Source organism: Oncorhynchus mykiss, chromosome 13 (genome assembly GCF_057628025.1).
Source record: "Oncorhynchus mykiss isolate SJ-2025 chromosome 13, ASM5762802v1, whole genome shotgun sequence".
Lineage (NCBI taxonomy): Eukaryota > Metazoa > Chordata > Actinopteri > Salmoniformes > Salmonidae > Oncorhynchus > Oncorhynchus mykiss.
In genome coordinates this window covers 70,246,046-70,258,288 of record NC_143034.1, presented here as the reverse complement: position 1 = coordinate 70,258,288, position 12,243 = coordinate 70,246,046, and the positions used below count along the sequence as shown (strand labels likewise).

Below are 12,243 nucleotides of genomic sequence, written 5' to 3'. Positions count from 1 at the left end.
GAGAGAGAGAGAGAGAGAGAGAGAGAGAGAGAGAGAGAGAGAGAGAGAGAGAGAGAGAGAGAGAGAGAGAGAGAGAGAGAGAGAGAGGACAGCTGTAATATGCTTGAAGAGTAACCTGTTCCTGGCCCTCCTGGCTTTTAAATCCAGATGAAGATTGGAAAATTAGAGCATGAAAGGCAGTGGAGACTACTGTGAACAACAGACAAAAAAATAACCAGGCTCCAAACCTGTGACTGCATGTGGAAGACTCAGTTGTCAGTTCTTGGTCCTTTAGGGTTTCAGACTGTGTACAGACCTATACTACACAATGTGCAGGTAGGTGATTCTACACATGTGGGATTCCTGAGTTAATGAAGCAATTAACATCCCGTTAGGCTTAGGGTCATGTATAAAAATGACACATTGCCCATTATTTTGGCTACCATGGCTAGAAGAAGAGATCTCAGTGACTTTGAAATAGGGGTCTCAAAGGAGCACAGGGGGTTTAAAAGGTGTGTGTGTGTGTGTGTGTGTGCGTGTGTGTGGGGGGGGGGGGGGGGGGGGAGATTCTGGTGCCTGAGACAGCGTTTTCAAAACAACACACCAAATGATGGAATTTCTTGTGGAAGAACAAATGTAACAGTATAAATTTAAACCGTCCCCTCGCCCATACCCGGGCGCGAACTAGGGACCTTCTGCACACATCAACAGTCACCCTCGAAGCATCGTTACCCATCGCTCCACAAAAGCCGCGGCCCTTGCAGAGCAAGGGGAACTACTACTTCAAGGTCTCAGAGCAAGTGACGTCACTGATTGAAACGCTATTTAGCGCCCACGCTAACTAAGCTAGCCGTTTCACATCCGTTACACTCACCCCCCTTTTGACCTTCCTCCTTTTTCCGCAGCAACCAGTAATCCGGGTCAACAGCATCAATGTAACAGTATAATTTTTAAACCGTCCCCTCGCCCATACCCGGGCGCGAACCAGGGACCTTCTGCACACATCAACAACTGACGCCTACGAAGCGTCGTTACCCATCGCTCCACAAAAGCCGCGGCCCTTGCAGAGCAAGGGGAACTACTACTTCAAGGTCTCAGAGCAAGTGACGTCACTGATTGAAACGCTATTTAGCGCCCACGCTAACTAAGCTAGCCGTTTCACATCCGTTACACAAAGAATGAGGGACTACCTGGGCTTGTCTAATACGAAACACTCATTTTCGCAACGTTTTCAGTTTCGTGCCCAGTTTTTGCAGTACGACACAACAGTAAAAACAACATATAACAGTAAGCCCACAGACGTGTTACTTCAACCAGCTTGTCATGAGGACATTTGAAGCTCCAACAAGGCACCTCTCTTCTCTGGAGTGTGTCAGAGGGGCCATGGTCCATCTGTGACTGACTTAAGGGTAACATTTCCAGGGATGACATTGAATAACATTTTGGGAGGTATGGGTCAAAGTGACTAGACTCAATCTGTGTCAGACCCTCTCCTTTCTATAGGCCCTAGCAGCACATGTTCTAATCTAAGTTTCCCAATGAATATCAGTCCTGCTGGTGAGTGTGATTTCATATTCAGGTTACTTGGCCGCCTACTCCAAGGTTACGTCCCAAACAGAGCCCATAGGGCTGTGGTCAAAAGTAGTGCACTGCATATGGAATAGGTTGTCATTTGGGACTGCCGATCACTTTAGCAGTAGCACATCGATATGGGTCTGTCAGTCCTTGTTGCATGGACCCGTACATTTGTTTTCTTGTCTGCTTTGTGATGATGTCCTTTCTCCCCTATGGGACAGTTTCCATTCTCTGCTGGTATTATTTATCTGTCTAGAATTTCAGATACCTCCACATTTCCTGGTCTATGCTTTGCTGTTCACCTTTGTACACACTTTGGAGGTTAATAAAGATGTCCACATGCCTCCCAACCAGAACACTTTGTACATATATTATGTTAGCAATGTACATATATATATATATATATATATATATATATATATATATATATATATATATATATATATATTTATCTCCACAACCATTTACAAACATTCACTGGTTTTATGGCTATTCACGCACACAACAATTTTTCTCGAGGCAAGCCTAAATTCGAAGTCGAAGTCTCACTTGAGAAATTTTGCACCAAACATCCTAATTTGATGTAAAATTGCGCGACTAAGATCTCCTCGACAAAAACGTCAAAATTAATGGCAGATTTATTGAGAAATCTTAGATGAATTATGACTATTTTGAGGAAGTGTATTCATGCTATGGCGTCTCAATATGGACAAACTGTACTACTCCCACTTTTTTCTCCTTTTTCAAAAAAAGGTATTTTCAAGCGAAGGTCGAAGGTATGCGAGCACACTCGTTCGGTTCTCCTAGCTGAATTAAAGCTAGGCGCCAGAATGCTTCAACCGAAGCATGCAGAAGCCTTAACTCACTTTTGTATTCCAAAGGACATTTCAGGTTGGGAGACATTTTTGAAAATGGGAAACGGATATTAAGGATTTATCAACGTTAATGACTCACCTGTTTCCCCAATAGCAATACAGAACGTCATTGTTCTGATGGACCTGTGATTGAGTTTAGAAATGACATTGAGTAAACATTGAGTAAACATTACCAGCTTGAATACTGTTGTATGGTGTTGTCTCAATTGCTGCTTCACTGTCACCTCAGGTCCTGTCATACATTGATCTGTTTACAGAAAATATATTAACCTGTAGTACAAAAGCAATAGCACAACAGAAGTAGGCTACCGCAAAGAGCACCGTGAGAATGGTAGTTTCCCTAACGCCTTTTCTTGGCACCTCCAAGGCATCAACAGGCACATATGATGCTCATGGAGCTCAAAGGATGCTATGGATTGACACGGAGGTCCGTGAAGGATCTCCTGTGAATCTGTAGCCTATCTCTGTCTGAAAAAGCGGACGATCCATGAGCATGTTCCACTAGTAGCCCTGTTTGCGTTCCAATATAAGGAGAATCTCTTAAAAAATGTTTTTATAATAATAAGTAAATGGCATCTCTTGGTGTGTCAATCATTTAATCACTGTCACAAGCGAGCGAGCGAGTTCCCTAGTTACCGCGTTGCTATATAAACGCGGATGGGGCGGTAGTTAGGCGCAACAGGGAGGGTTCTGCAGAGTTAAGTGTCCCAGCCCATCGGCTCTCTCTAGTCTCGCCGCCCCTAAAGATGATAAAGCTCTCCAGCCGAGGATCCCACAGTCCATAAAACACTAATACCTTTATGTGTTTATTGCGCGTGACGGTTAATTAAGACATCATAGCTACCCCCCCCCCCCCTCCCCTCCCTCCCCTCCAAGCATAGCGGGAATAAACCAATTACCATATCAATTATCCTGAGAAAGTGTCGGGTTCCCTAAATAGGACTGTCTTTTTACACAACTTTGAATGCAAATTAGGTGTTTATTGATCGTTTTATTTAGGCTAATGTCGAGCCCTACTGATGTATATAGCTTAATTACGCGAAGTTACATTTCTGATATTATATTACATTGTTTATTCTATCATTTGTTGGGACATCCGTTGACAGAATCAAAGGGACAGATAACCTACAGCAGGCAGACAGGGATACACATCTATTTTACACTTACATTAAAGTAGGCTATTTTAGTGCATAGTCTACAAGCCTACTGCCAAGATTTTGTATAATGACTTTTATACAGTCTAATAGCAATTTTAAAAGGAGTTTGAAAAGTAACAAATGTGACGCATTTCAATTTGGCGATTGGGTTAAAAAGGACAGGGCGTTTTGCCAAATTCTTCCTGTTATGTTATAATGTGATTGCCGTGCCTAACCTTATAGACGAAGTTAAAGACGAGTACATACGTCAAGGCAAATAAATAAGCATCCCCTATTGCCTCGTGTTGACGACATGGCATGGCACGCATTGTATTTATCCAAGGCAAACCGTCTGCGGACTGGATCAGATTAAGGGTTTGTTCCACAGACACAGAGAGGGACCAACCTTTTAAAAAATGATTTCAACCGCAAACGTGCATTCCAGCGTTAAGGTGAGGGCTTCCCTTCAGGATGCTCAACTTGACTTCAAATATACAGTCGAGCAAGGGTTCTGACAGGGCTGCGAAGGGAGGGAAAGAAGGAGGGATAGAGGGGAGAGAAAGAGAGTGATGGCTGCTTTGATCTTTAGGGGGCTTTTGTAGATTAAAAAAAAGGGTCCGCGTCCACTCTCGCAGATAAACACAACATGCTTAGAGTTGCCCTAAAGCCAACATATTGAAAGTGTCGTTCATTAGGAATAAAGGCTCCCGCACACCTAGGTAATGTTGAATTATTTGGAAATCTAATCGAAATGAGCATTTATAAACAACACATGTAAAAGCTGAAGATTTTAAACGATAGATAGCTTGAGCAAGGATATTTAGTCGTTAAAATGAAATCATGCCACATATTCTTAGAATAATATAATAATAGCCTTTTCTAAAATGATATCATGACATGACAGTTATTATAGCTAAATAGGAGCAATTGAAGTAATGAAAACGTCTTCTGCGTTCAATTGATAGCGAAGAAGGCTATGGCATAAGAAGTCGTTTAGGAGTAAACTGCGACTAGCGTGAGATTTTGTGTCACTTCATCATTCACATCAATGGCAACTCATATAGCTTCTGCGCTAGTCTACTTTACGCACTGCCTGCGCTCTAGGGGTGTCCGCGCGCGCCACAATACATCACAGGAAGGCTTTCAACTCGCAACATGAAACACCTGTGGGCACCATTTCAGTATATTAAAAATGAATTAAGAGGAAGTCGGTATATAGAAATCTGTAAAAGATATCCACCACAGTAATAACCTTTGAGGAAATTAAAGAATGCGTGAAGTTAGTATTGCTTTCAGAGAAAAAGTATGTGAGATCAAAGACCGTATCCGTGCATTAATTCATAATAAATGTACAGAGCTATTCAACAATTCAATAAGAGACATGGTAAAAACGATTATTAATAATAATTAATAATAATACTACTAATAATAGACGAATCATTTCGATTTCATTTTAATCAAAGTGTAAAACATGTTACATCTATGTCTAACATGTACAGTTTGCTACTGGGTTGTTCATCTCCGGCCAGAGTTAGATTTTGTGTTGTGTATTTTTCCCCTCTTGAGTTTTAGGCTAGTGTGTAACAAGGGGCTTATTCTTACTCTATAAATGTGTGTGGAATGGGAAACAGGCATTTCAAAGTAAATAAAAAAACACCACATCAAATGAAACATCGCGGATCAAAAGAGCCAAAGCACGGACATGTTTTCCCCCTCAATAAATTAAAAGGGGGGAAGTCTGCTACGCTTGATCATGCCCAGCCCAGAGTCCTGCCCTCCTCTCTGATTGGATGACGGGTGAGAGAAGGGGGGAAAGTTTGAATAAAATTCCAGAGCATGTGATGAGTATTGTCATTTAACTCAAACCCTAAACTTGGTTCAATAGCAGTGACAGTGCGGTAGTGGTTTGAGAACAGAACAGTTTTACGGCTTCGATTAAGATCATCTAGGAAACTATTGCTTCTATTTTAGACATTGTTCACATCGACCCATAGAAGCAACTTAATTGTTTTTAATAAATGCATTTAAAAAGTATTTTCCTTGATCATCTGATACAAAACAGTTAGCCTAGGTCGGAGAATAGCAGTGCAACAGTTCGAACCGTGCGTAATTCTCTGCTTCTTTTTCCAATCCAATCTCCAAACAGCAATAATTCTTCCGAAGGAAAACCTTAAACTCGGAAACCATCAAAGGAAGACCTAAACTGCAGGTGGCTCGCGGAAAAGATGACGGCAATGAGATTGATTTCCTGGCTTTTGCTGCTGGTGTTTATGCAGTCCGGAGTTTTTGCCGCAAGAAGATTCCGAGGTGGTCGCAACCCGCAACCACGACGGACACCGCCTTCTCCCACATACCGGGACCGGGGTGACACCACGGAGAGTTTCCCTTTGGATTTCACCGCCGTCGAAGAGAACATGGACAACTTCATGACGCAGGTGAAGAACCTGGCGCAGTCCCTCTACCCGTGTTCGGCGCAGAAGCTCGACTATGATATGAAGCTGCACTTTTTGGAAAATACTTCAGTCACGTGCAACGATGGAACTCCAGCAGGGTATTTATTGTATTCTCTTCTCATCTGATGCGTGACTTTTTTTCTTTCGTACTGTCGAGGTTTCCAGAAATCTAGCATGTTGAACGCACAGTCCGAACATGATTGCCCATTGGATTTTGCTTATCTTTAAGTTTAAATATATATTTTTTTGTGATTGAGATATCTACTTTAGATTATAGGATCAGAAAAAGGAACATGGAAACGTGTGTTATACAGATGTCCAATACAGCTGCTGTGCGTAATGGCAGCTTTTCAGCGAATATTTGCGGCCTGGCCTGGCACGTGCATAATGCGCATAGTGCTTGATTCCTGCGGGCATCTTAATCTCATGATGCAGAAGTGATCAAGATTGATATATTTTCCACATTTGGGATCCCTCTACAAGCAATGCAAATCGAATTGGTCCATTATTTTTACGTGTGCGCGACGCACCAAAATGTGTATAGAGGTTTTTTTTATGTACATTGTATTTTTTAAATGAAGATAATATTGGAAAACATACATATTCATATAAATTCAATCCCAATTTTAATGGAAAATATTATATTGATCTTTATATTGTTTTTATGTTCATCCAAACCAATGTCAAAATTACATATACATTTTTCCATGAAGGAATATAGGCTAATATTTATAAACTGTTATTCACCAATAATATGGTTGTGAGATTGACACCTATTTTCTGCATAGATAAACACAGCCATTGTGTTGCTCATTAGCCTCAGTATGGTAGCATTTCTAAAATAGAATTCTAAAATATATATTCTCTCTCTCTCTCTCTCTCTCTCTCTCTCTCTCTCTGTCTATCTCTCTGTCTCTCTCTGTTTCTCTCTCTCTCTGTCTGTCTGTCTCTCTCTCTCTCTCTCTCTCTCTCTCATGTTTGTTTTCCATTAATGAGGGGTAAGCAGGGGAACTAAAAGCATTTGGATATTTAACTGTGTCTGTTATTACAACAAAGACAACCAGAGGGCATAGACATGGTTAAACCAAATGCTGAACTCAATGGCACAGTGCATGCAGAGACACTGCTCAACAGGTTGCATTGGGTTAGAGCAGGGGTGTCAAAGTCAAATGGACGGAGGGCCAAATAAAAAAATCAGCTACAAGACGAGGGCCGGACTGTTCGAATGTTCATTGAAAAATTTTTAAATGACGCATATAGTCTAGTGAACCTAATTGAACCTACTGAAAACCTAACAAATATATTACAATATGATCAGATAAATAAAGCAATATTTTCTTATGGCTCTGTCAGTAATCTTTAATTTTCAACAGACACAAAAGACAAATTTCCTTTATATAAATATCCCCATAACATGAACATTAAATGAAAGAAACCGGTATTCAAGGCACCATCAGTAGACTATATTTTCTATTTTAGCAAAAGTGGGCTAAATTTACTTCAAAGAAAAAACAATAATAGCAATTTTCTATCATCCACTCAACTGAAATATTTTTAAAATATAATTGGATTGAAATACAAAAAAATAAAGTGCAAAAATCTATTAATCAAAAACAACACTTTGTTTAAGGAGAAGTAACATGCAGTGAAAACAAATATTAAATTTTAACTTTTAAACTTGAACTGAGTAAAAACTCTAAATATGTGATTGCACAGTAATGTTCACTTGTTTGAGGTTGAGGGTGATACTTGGTGGTGTCCCATCTTTTCCACAAGTTCATCAATGTTCGGGGTAAGGCTCTGAGCTGAAGAAATCCTCAGAATTGAGTGGAGGTGTTCAGCAGTAAGTCGACTTCTGTGTGATGTTTTGTTCAGGTTCATCAAAGAAAACAGTTGTTCACACAGGTATGTGCTGCCAAACATAGACAACGTTTGAGCAGCCTGGATGCGCAGCTGGGGCATTGTGCCGGGGAGGAAACGGGCGAACTCCGCAGCACCCACTGCCGCATATTTTGCCCTCAGTGCATCATTGCATTGGAGGTCAATCAACTCCATTTGGAGGTTTGGTGGTGAGCTTTCCACGTCAACAGCAAATGGGTTACCGAGCAGTTCCAACCTGCTTTTTTGTGCTTCAAAGTCAGCAAATCGGCGTCGAAAGTCAGCGGCAAGCATACCTATTTTATCAGCCAACTGTGTGCTCGGGAACGCACTGGTAGAGAGCTTCTCTTTCATGGTCTGGCAGCTGGGAAAGTGGCTCAAATTTTCTTTCCGCATCTGCGTCTCCCACAGAGTCAGTTTGGTTTTAAATGCCTTCACTGTACTGTACATATCAGAGATGACACGATCCCGACCCTGCAGCTGCAAGTTTATTGCATTCAGATGACTCGTAATGTCACACAGAAAAGCCATTTCACACAGAAACATTTCGTCTCGGAGTTGTGTTGTGTCTTTCCCTTTGCTGTCCAAGAACAGACAAATCTCCTCACGAAGCTCGAAACATCTTTGAAGCACCTTTCCCTGGCTTAGCCATCGCACCTCTGTGTGATAAGGCAAATCACCATGCTCCGTTTCTAACTCCGTCAGAAATGCCTTGAACTGGCGGTGATTCAAACCTTTGGCTCTGATAAAGTTAACTGTGCGCGTGATGATGCTCATTACATGCTCCATTTTCAAGGCTTTACCGCACAACGCTTCCTGGTGTATGATACAATGATAAGCTGTCAGCTCACCTGTCGCGTTTTCCTCTTGCATCTTTTCCCGTATCTTCGCCACCAGTCCGCTCCTGTGTCCACACATCGCAGGTGCTCCGTCGGTTGTCAAACCCACGAGTTTTTCCCAAGGCAGCTCCATCTCATTTACACATCTTGACACCTCTTCATACAAATCATGCCCCGTAGTTGTGCCATGCATAGGACGTAAAGCCAAAAACTCCTCTGTCACGCTTAGGTTGGAGTCCACTCCGCGGATGAAAATTGACAACTGGGCAATGTCAGAAATGTCGGTGCTCTCATCCACAGCCAAGGAATATGCAATAAAATCTTTTCCCTTTTTCACAAGCTGCTCTTTTAGATTGATGGACAACTGGTCTACTCTCTCGGCAATGGTGTTTCTGCTCAGACTCACATTTAAAAAGAGTTGCCTTTTTTCTGGGCAAACTTCGTCACAAACTTTAATCATGCAGTTTTTGATGAAATCCCCCTCCGTAAATGGCCGGGCTGATTTAGCGATCTCTTCTGCCAAAATAAAACTGGCCTTGACAGCAGCCTGGCCTTGTGATTTGGCTTTTTTGAACAGAGCCTGTCGAGATTTGAGGCCTCGTTTTAATTCCTCTGCCTTTTGTAGCCTTTGTTCCATGTCCATATTCTTGTTTTTGTCCGCGTGTTTCGTTTCATAATGTCGTCTCAGATTATACTCTTTCAGTACCGCCACACTTTCTCCACACAGAAGACACACAGGTTTTCCAGCTACCTTCGTGAACATATACTCCGACTCCCACCTTGTTTGAAACCCCCGGTTCTCAGTATCCACCTTCCGTTTTGCAATTTTTGATGGGTATCTGAAAGTTAATTTTACTGTGATGCTGACGACTGCTGTGCCAATAAATATTGAAATGAAGCAGCCTACTGCTCGGTGCGTCACCTTTGCATTGTGGGAAATGTAGTATTGGTGCGTGTAAAAGATCTGCGGGCTGCCGGCTTGCTGCGGGCCGGTTCTAATAATAAATCAAGATCATCCCAGGGGCCGTAAAAAACCTTCTTGCGGGCCGGATGTGGCCCGCGGGCCTTGACTCTGACATATGTGGGTTAGAGCCTCCAAATCGTAGCAAAGGTAACTGCTTTTATGTTGGATTGTGTGGCTTGTGTAGTTTAATATACTATACACATGTACGAAGGAAAATATATTTTTTTGCCAGACAGATCCAGTGTAATTGGTTAATATGGTATAGTATACATCTAGTCATAGATTAATATGGTATAGTATACATCTAGTCATTGGTTAATATGGTATAGTGTAGTATACATCAAGTCATTGAAAGGCTAATACATACAGTATCTATTGAATACTATATTTCTGTTTGTTTTTACTGTCAATGTGCCATACCCTAATTTCTAATCCCCGTATTCTTGATGTTCCATACCCTACATTCTAATCCCTGTACTCTCGATGTTCCATACCCTAAATTCTAATCCCTGTACTCTCGATGTTCCATACCCTACATTCTAATCCCTGTACTCTCGATGTTCCATACCCTAAATTCTAATCCCTGTACTCTCGATGTTCCATACCCTACATTCTAATCCCCGTGCTCTCAATGTTCCATACCCTACATTCTAATCCCCGTATGTTTGATGTTCCATACCCTACATTCTATTCCCCATACCCTCGATGTTCCATACCCTACATTCTAATCCCCGTACTCTCAATGTTCCATACCCTACATTCTAATCCCTGTACTCTCGATGTTCCATATCCTACATTCTAATCCCTGTACTCTCAATGTTCCATACCCTACATTCTAATCCCCGTACTCTCGATGTTCCATACCCTACATTCTAATCCCTGTACTCTCAATGTTCCATACCCTACATTATAATCCCCGTACTCTCAATGTGTCATACCCTACATTCTAATCCCTGTACTCTCGATGTTCCATACCCTACATTCTAATCCCTGTACTCTCGATGTTCCATACCCTACATTCTAATCCCCGTACTCTCAATGTTCCATACCCTACATTCTAATCTCTGTACTCTCGATGTTTCATACCCTACATTCTAATCCCCGACTCTCAATGTTCCATACCCTACATTCTAATCCCTGTACTCTCGATGTTCCATACCCTACATTCTAATCCCCGAACTCTCAATGTTCCATACCCTACATTCTAATCCCCGTACTCTCGATGTTCCATACCCTACGTTCTAATCCCTGTACTCTCGATGTTCCATACCCTACATTCTAATCCCCGTACTCTCAATGTTCCATACCCTACATTCTAATCCCTGTACTCTCGATGTTCCATACCCTACATTCTAATCCCCGTACTCTCAATGTTCCATACCCTACATTCTAATCCCTGAACTCTCGATGTTCCATACCCTACATTCTAATCCCTGTGCTCTCGATGTTCCATACCCTTCATTCTAATCCCTGTACTCTCGATGTTCCATACCCTACATTCTAATCCCTGTACTCTCGATGTTTCATACCCTACATTCTAATCCCCGTACTCTCAATGTGCCATACCCTACATTCTAATCCCTGTGCTCTCGATGCCCCATACCCTACATTCTAATCCCTGTACTCTCGATGTTCCATACCCTACATTCTAATCTCTGTACTCTCGATGTTCCATACCCTACATTCTAATCCCCGTACTCTCGATGTTTCCTACCCTACATTCTAATCCCCGTGCTCTCGATGTTCCATACCCTACTTTGTAATCCCCGTACTCGCGATGTTCCATACCCTACATTCTAATCCCTGTACTCTCGATGTTCCATACCCTTCATTCTAATCCCTGTACTCTCAATGTTCCATACCCTACATTCTAATCCCTGTACTCTCGATGTTCCATACCCTACATTCTAATCCCTGTACTCTCGATGTTCCATACCCTACATTCTAATCCCCGTACTCTCAATGTTCCATACCCTACATTCTAATCCCCGTATGTTTGATGTTCCATACCCTACATTCTATTCCCCATACACTCGATGTTCCATACCCTACTTTCTAATCCCTATCACCTATATTTGTTTTATAGCGAGCATGCCTGTAGATGCTCTATTGGGAGGTGAATGCTATTCTAACCCACTGCAATGATGAGGGATCCATGTAATAAGGTCAGAGTGTAATACACTGCTATGGAGCACTAGCATGATGCAAGTCTGCATGTCTAGTACAGTATGTCTCGTAATATCAGATTGTTGTGCTTATACCCAACAGACAAAACACATGAAATGTGTTATGACTTGGACATATCGCTGGGCAGTAGGCTACAGTACAGTGTTTTACACGGGTCTTTAATGTCAGTGTGTGACTGGATGGAGGATGTAGATGTCTCTCACTGGATTTAGCATCCTGTATAAATCCATCGAAATAATTCAACCTGAGTGTCTCATATCCTCCATCCCAAATGGCATCCTATTCCATATATGTCCCCTATTCCCAATGGCCCCTCGTCAACAGTAGTGCACCACATAGGGAATAGGGTTCCATTTG

At 41.9% G+C, this 12,243-nt stretch overlaps 1 protein-coding gene across 2 annotated transcripts in view; it reads left to right on the top strand.

The window, feature by feature from the left end:
• The first annotated feature begins 231 nt into the window (after positions 1 to 231).
• Positions 232 to 12,243, top strand: part of notum1a (notum, palmitoleoyl-protein carboxylesterase a) — a 30,947-nt gene continuing 18,935 nt past the window's right edge. The window contains exons 1-2 of one of the 2 annotated variants that reach the window (XM_090197369.1): positions 232 to 315; positions 5,712 to 6,116. In XM_090197369.1, the coding sequence (XP_090053495.1) occupies positions 5,791 to 6,116 (326 nt within the window). In that variant the 5' untranslated portion in view covers positions 232 to 315; positions 5,712 to 5,790. Of the gene's footprint in view, positions 316 to 5,415; positions 6,117 to 12,243 lie in introns of those variants that run through there. The other variant, XM_036939166.2, reaches the window with a different exon arrangement.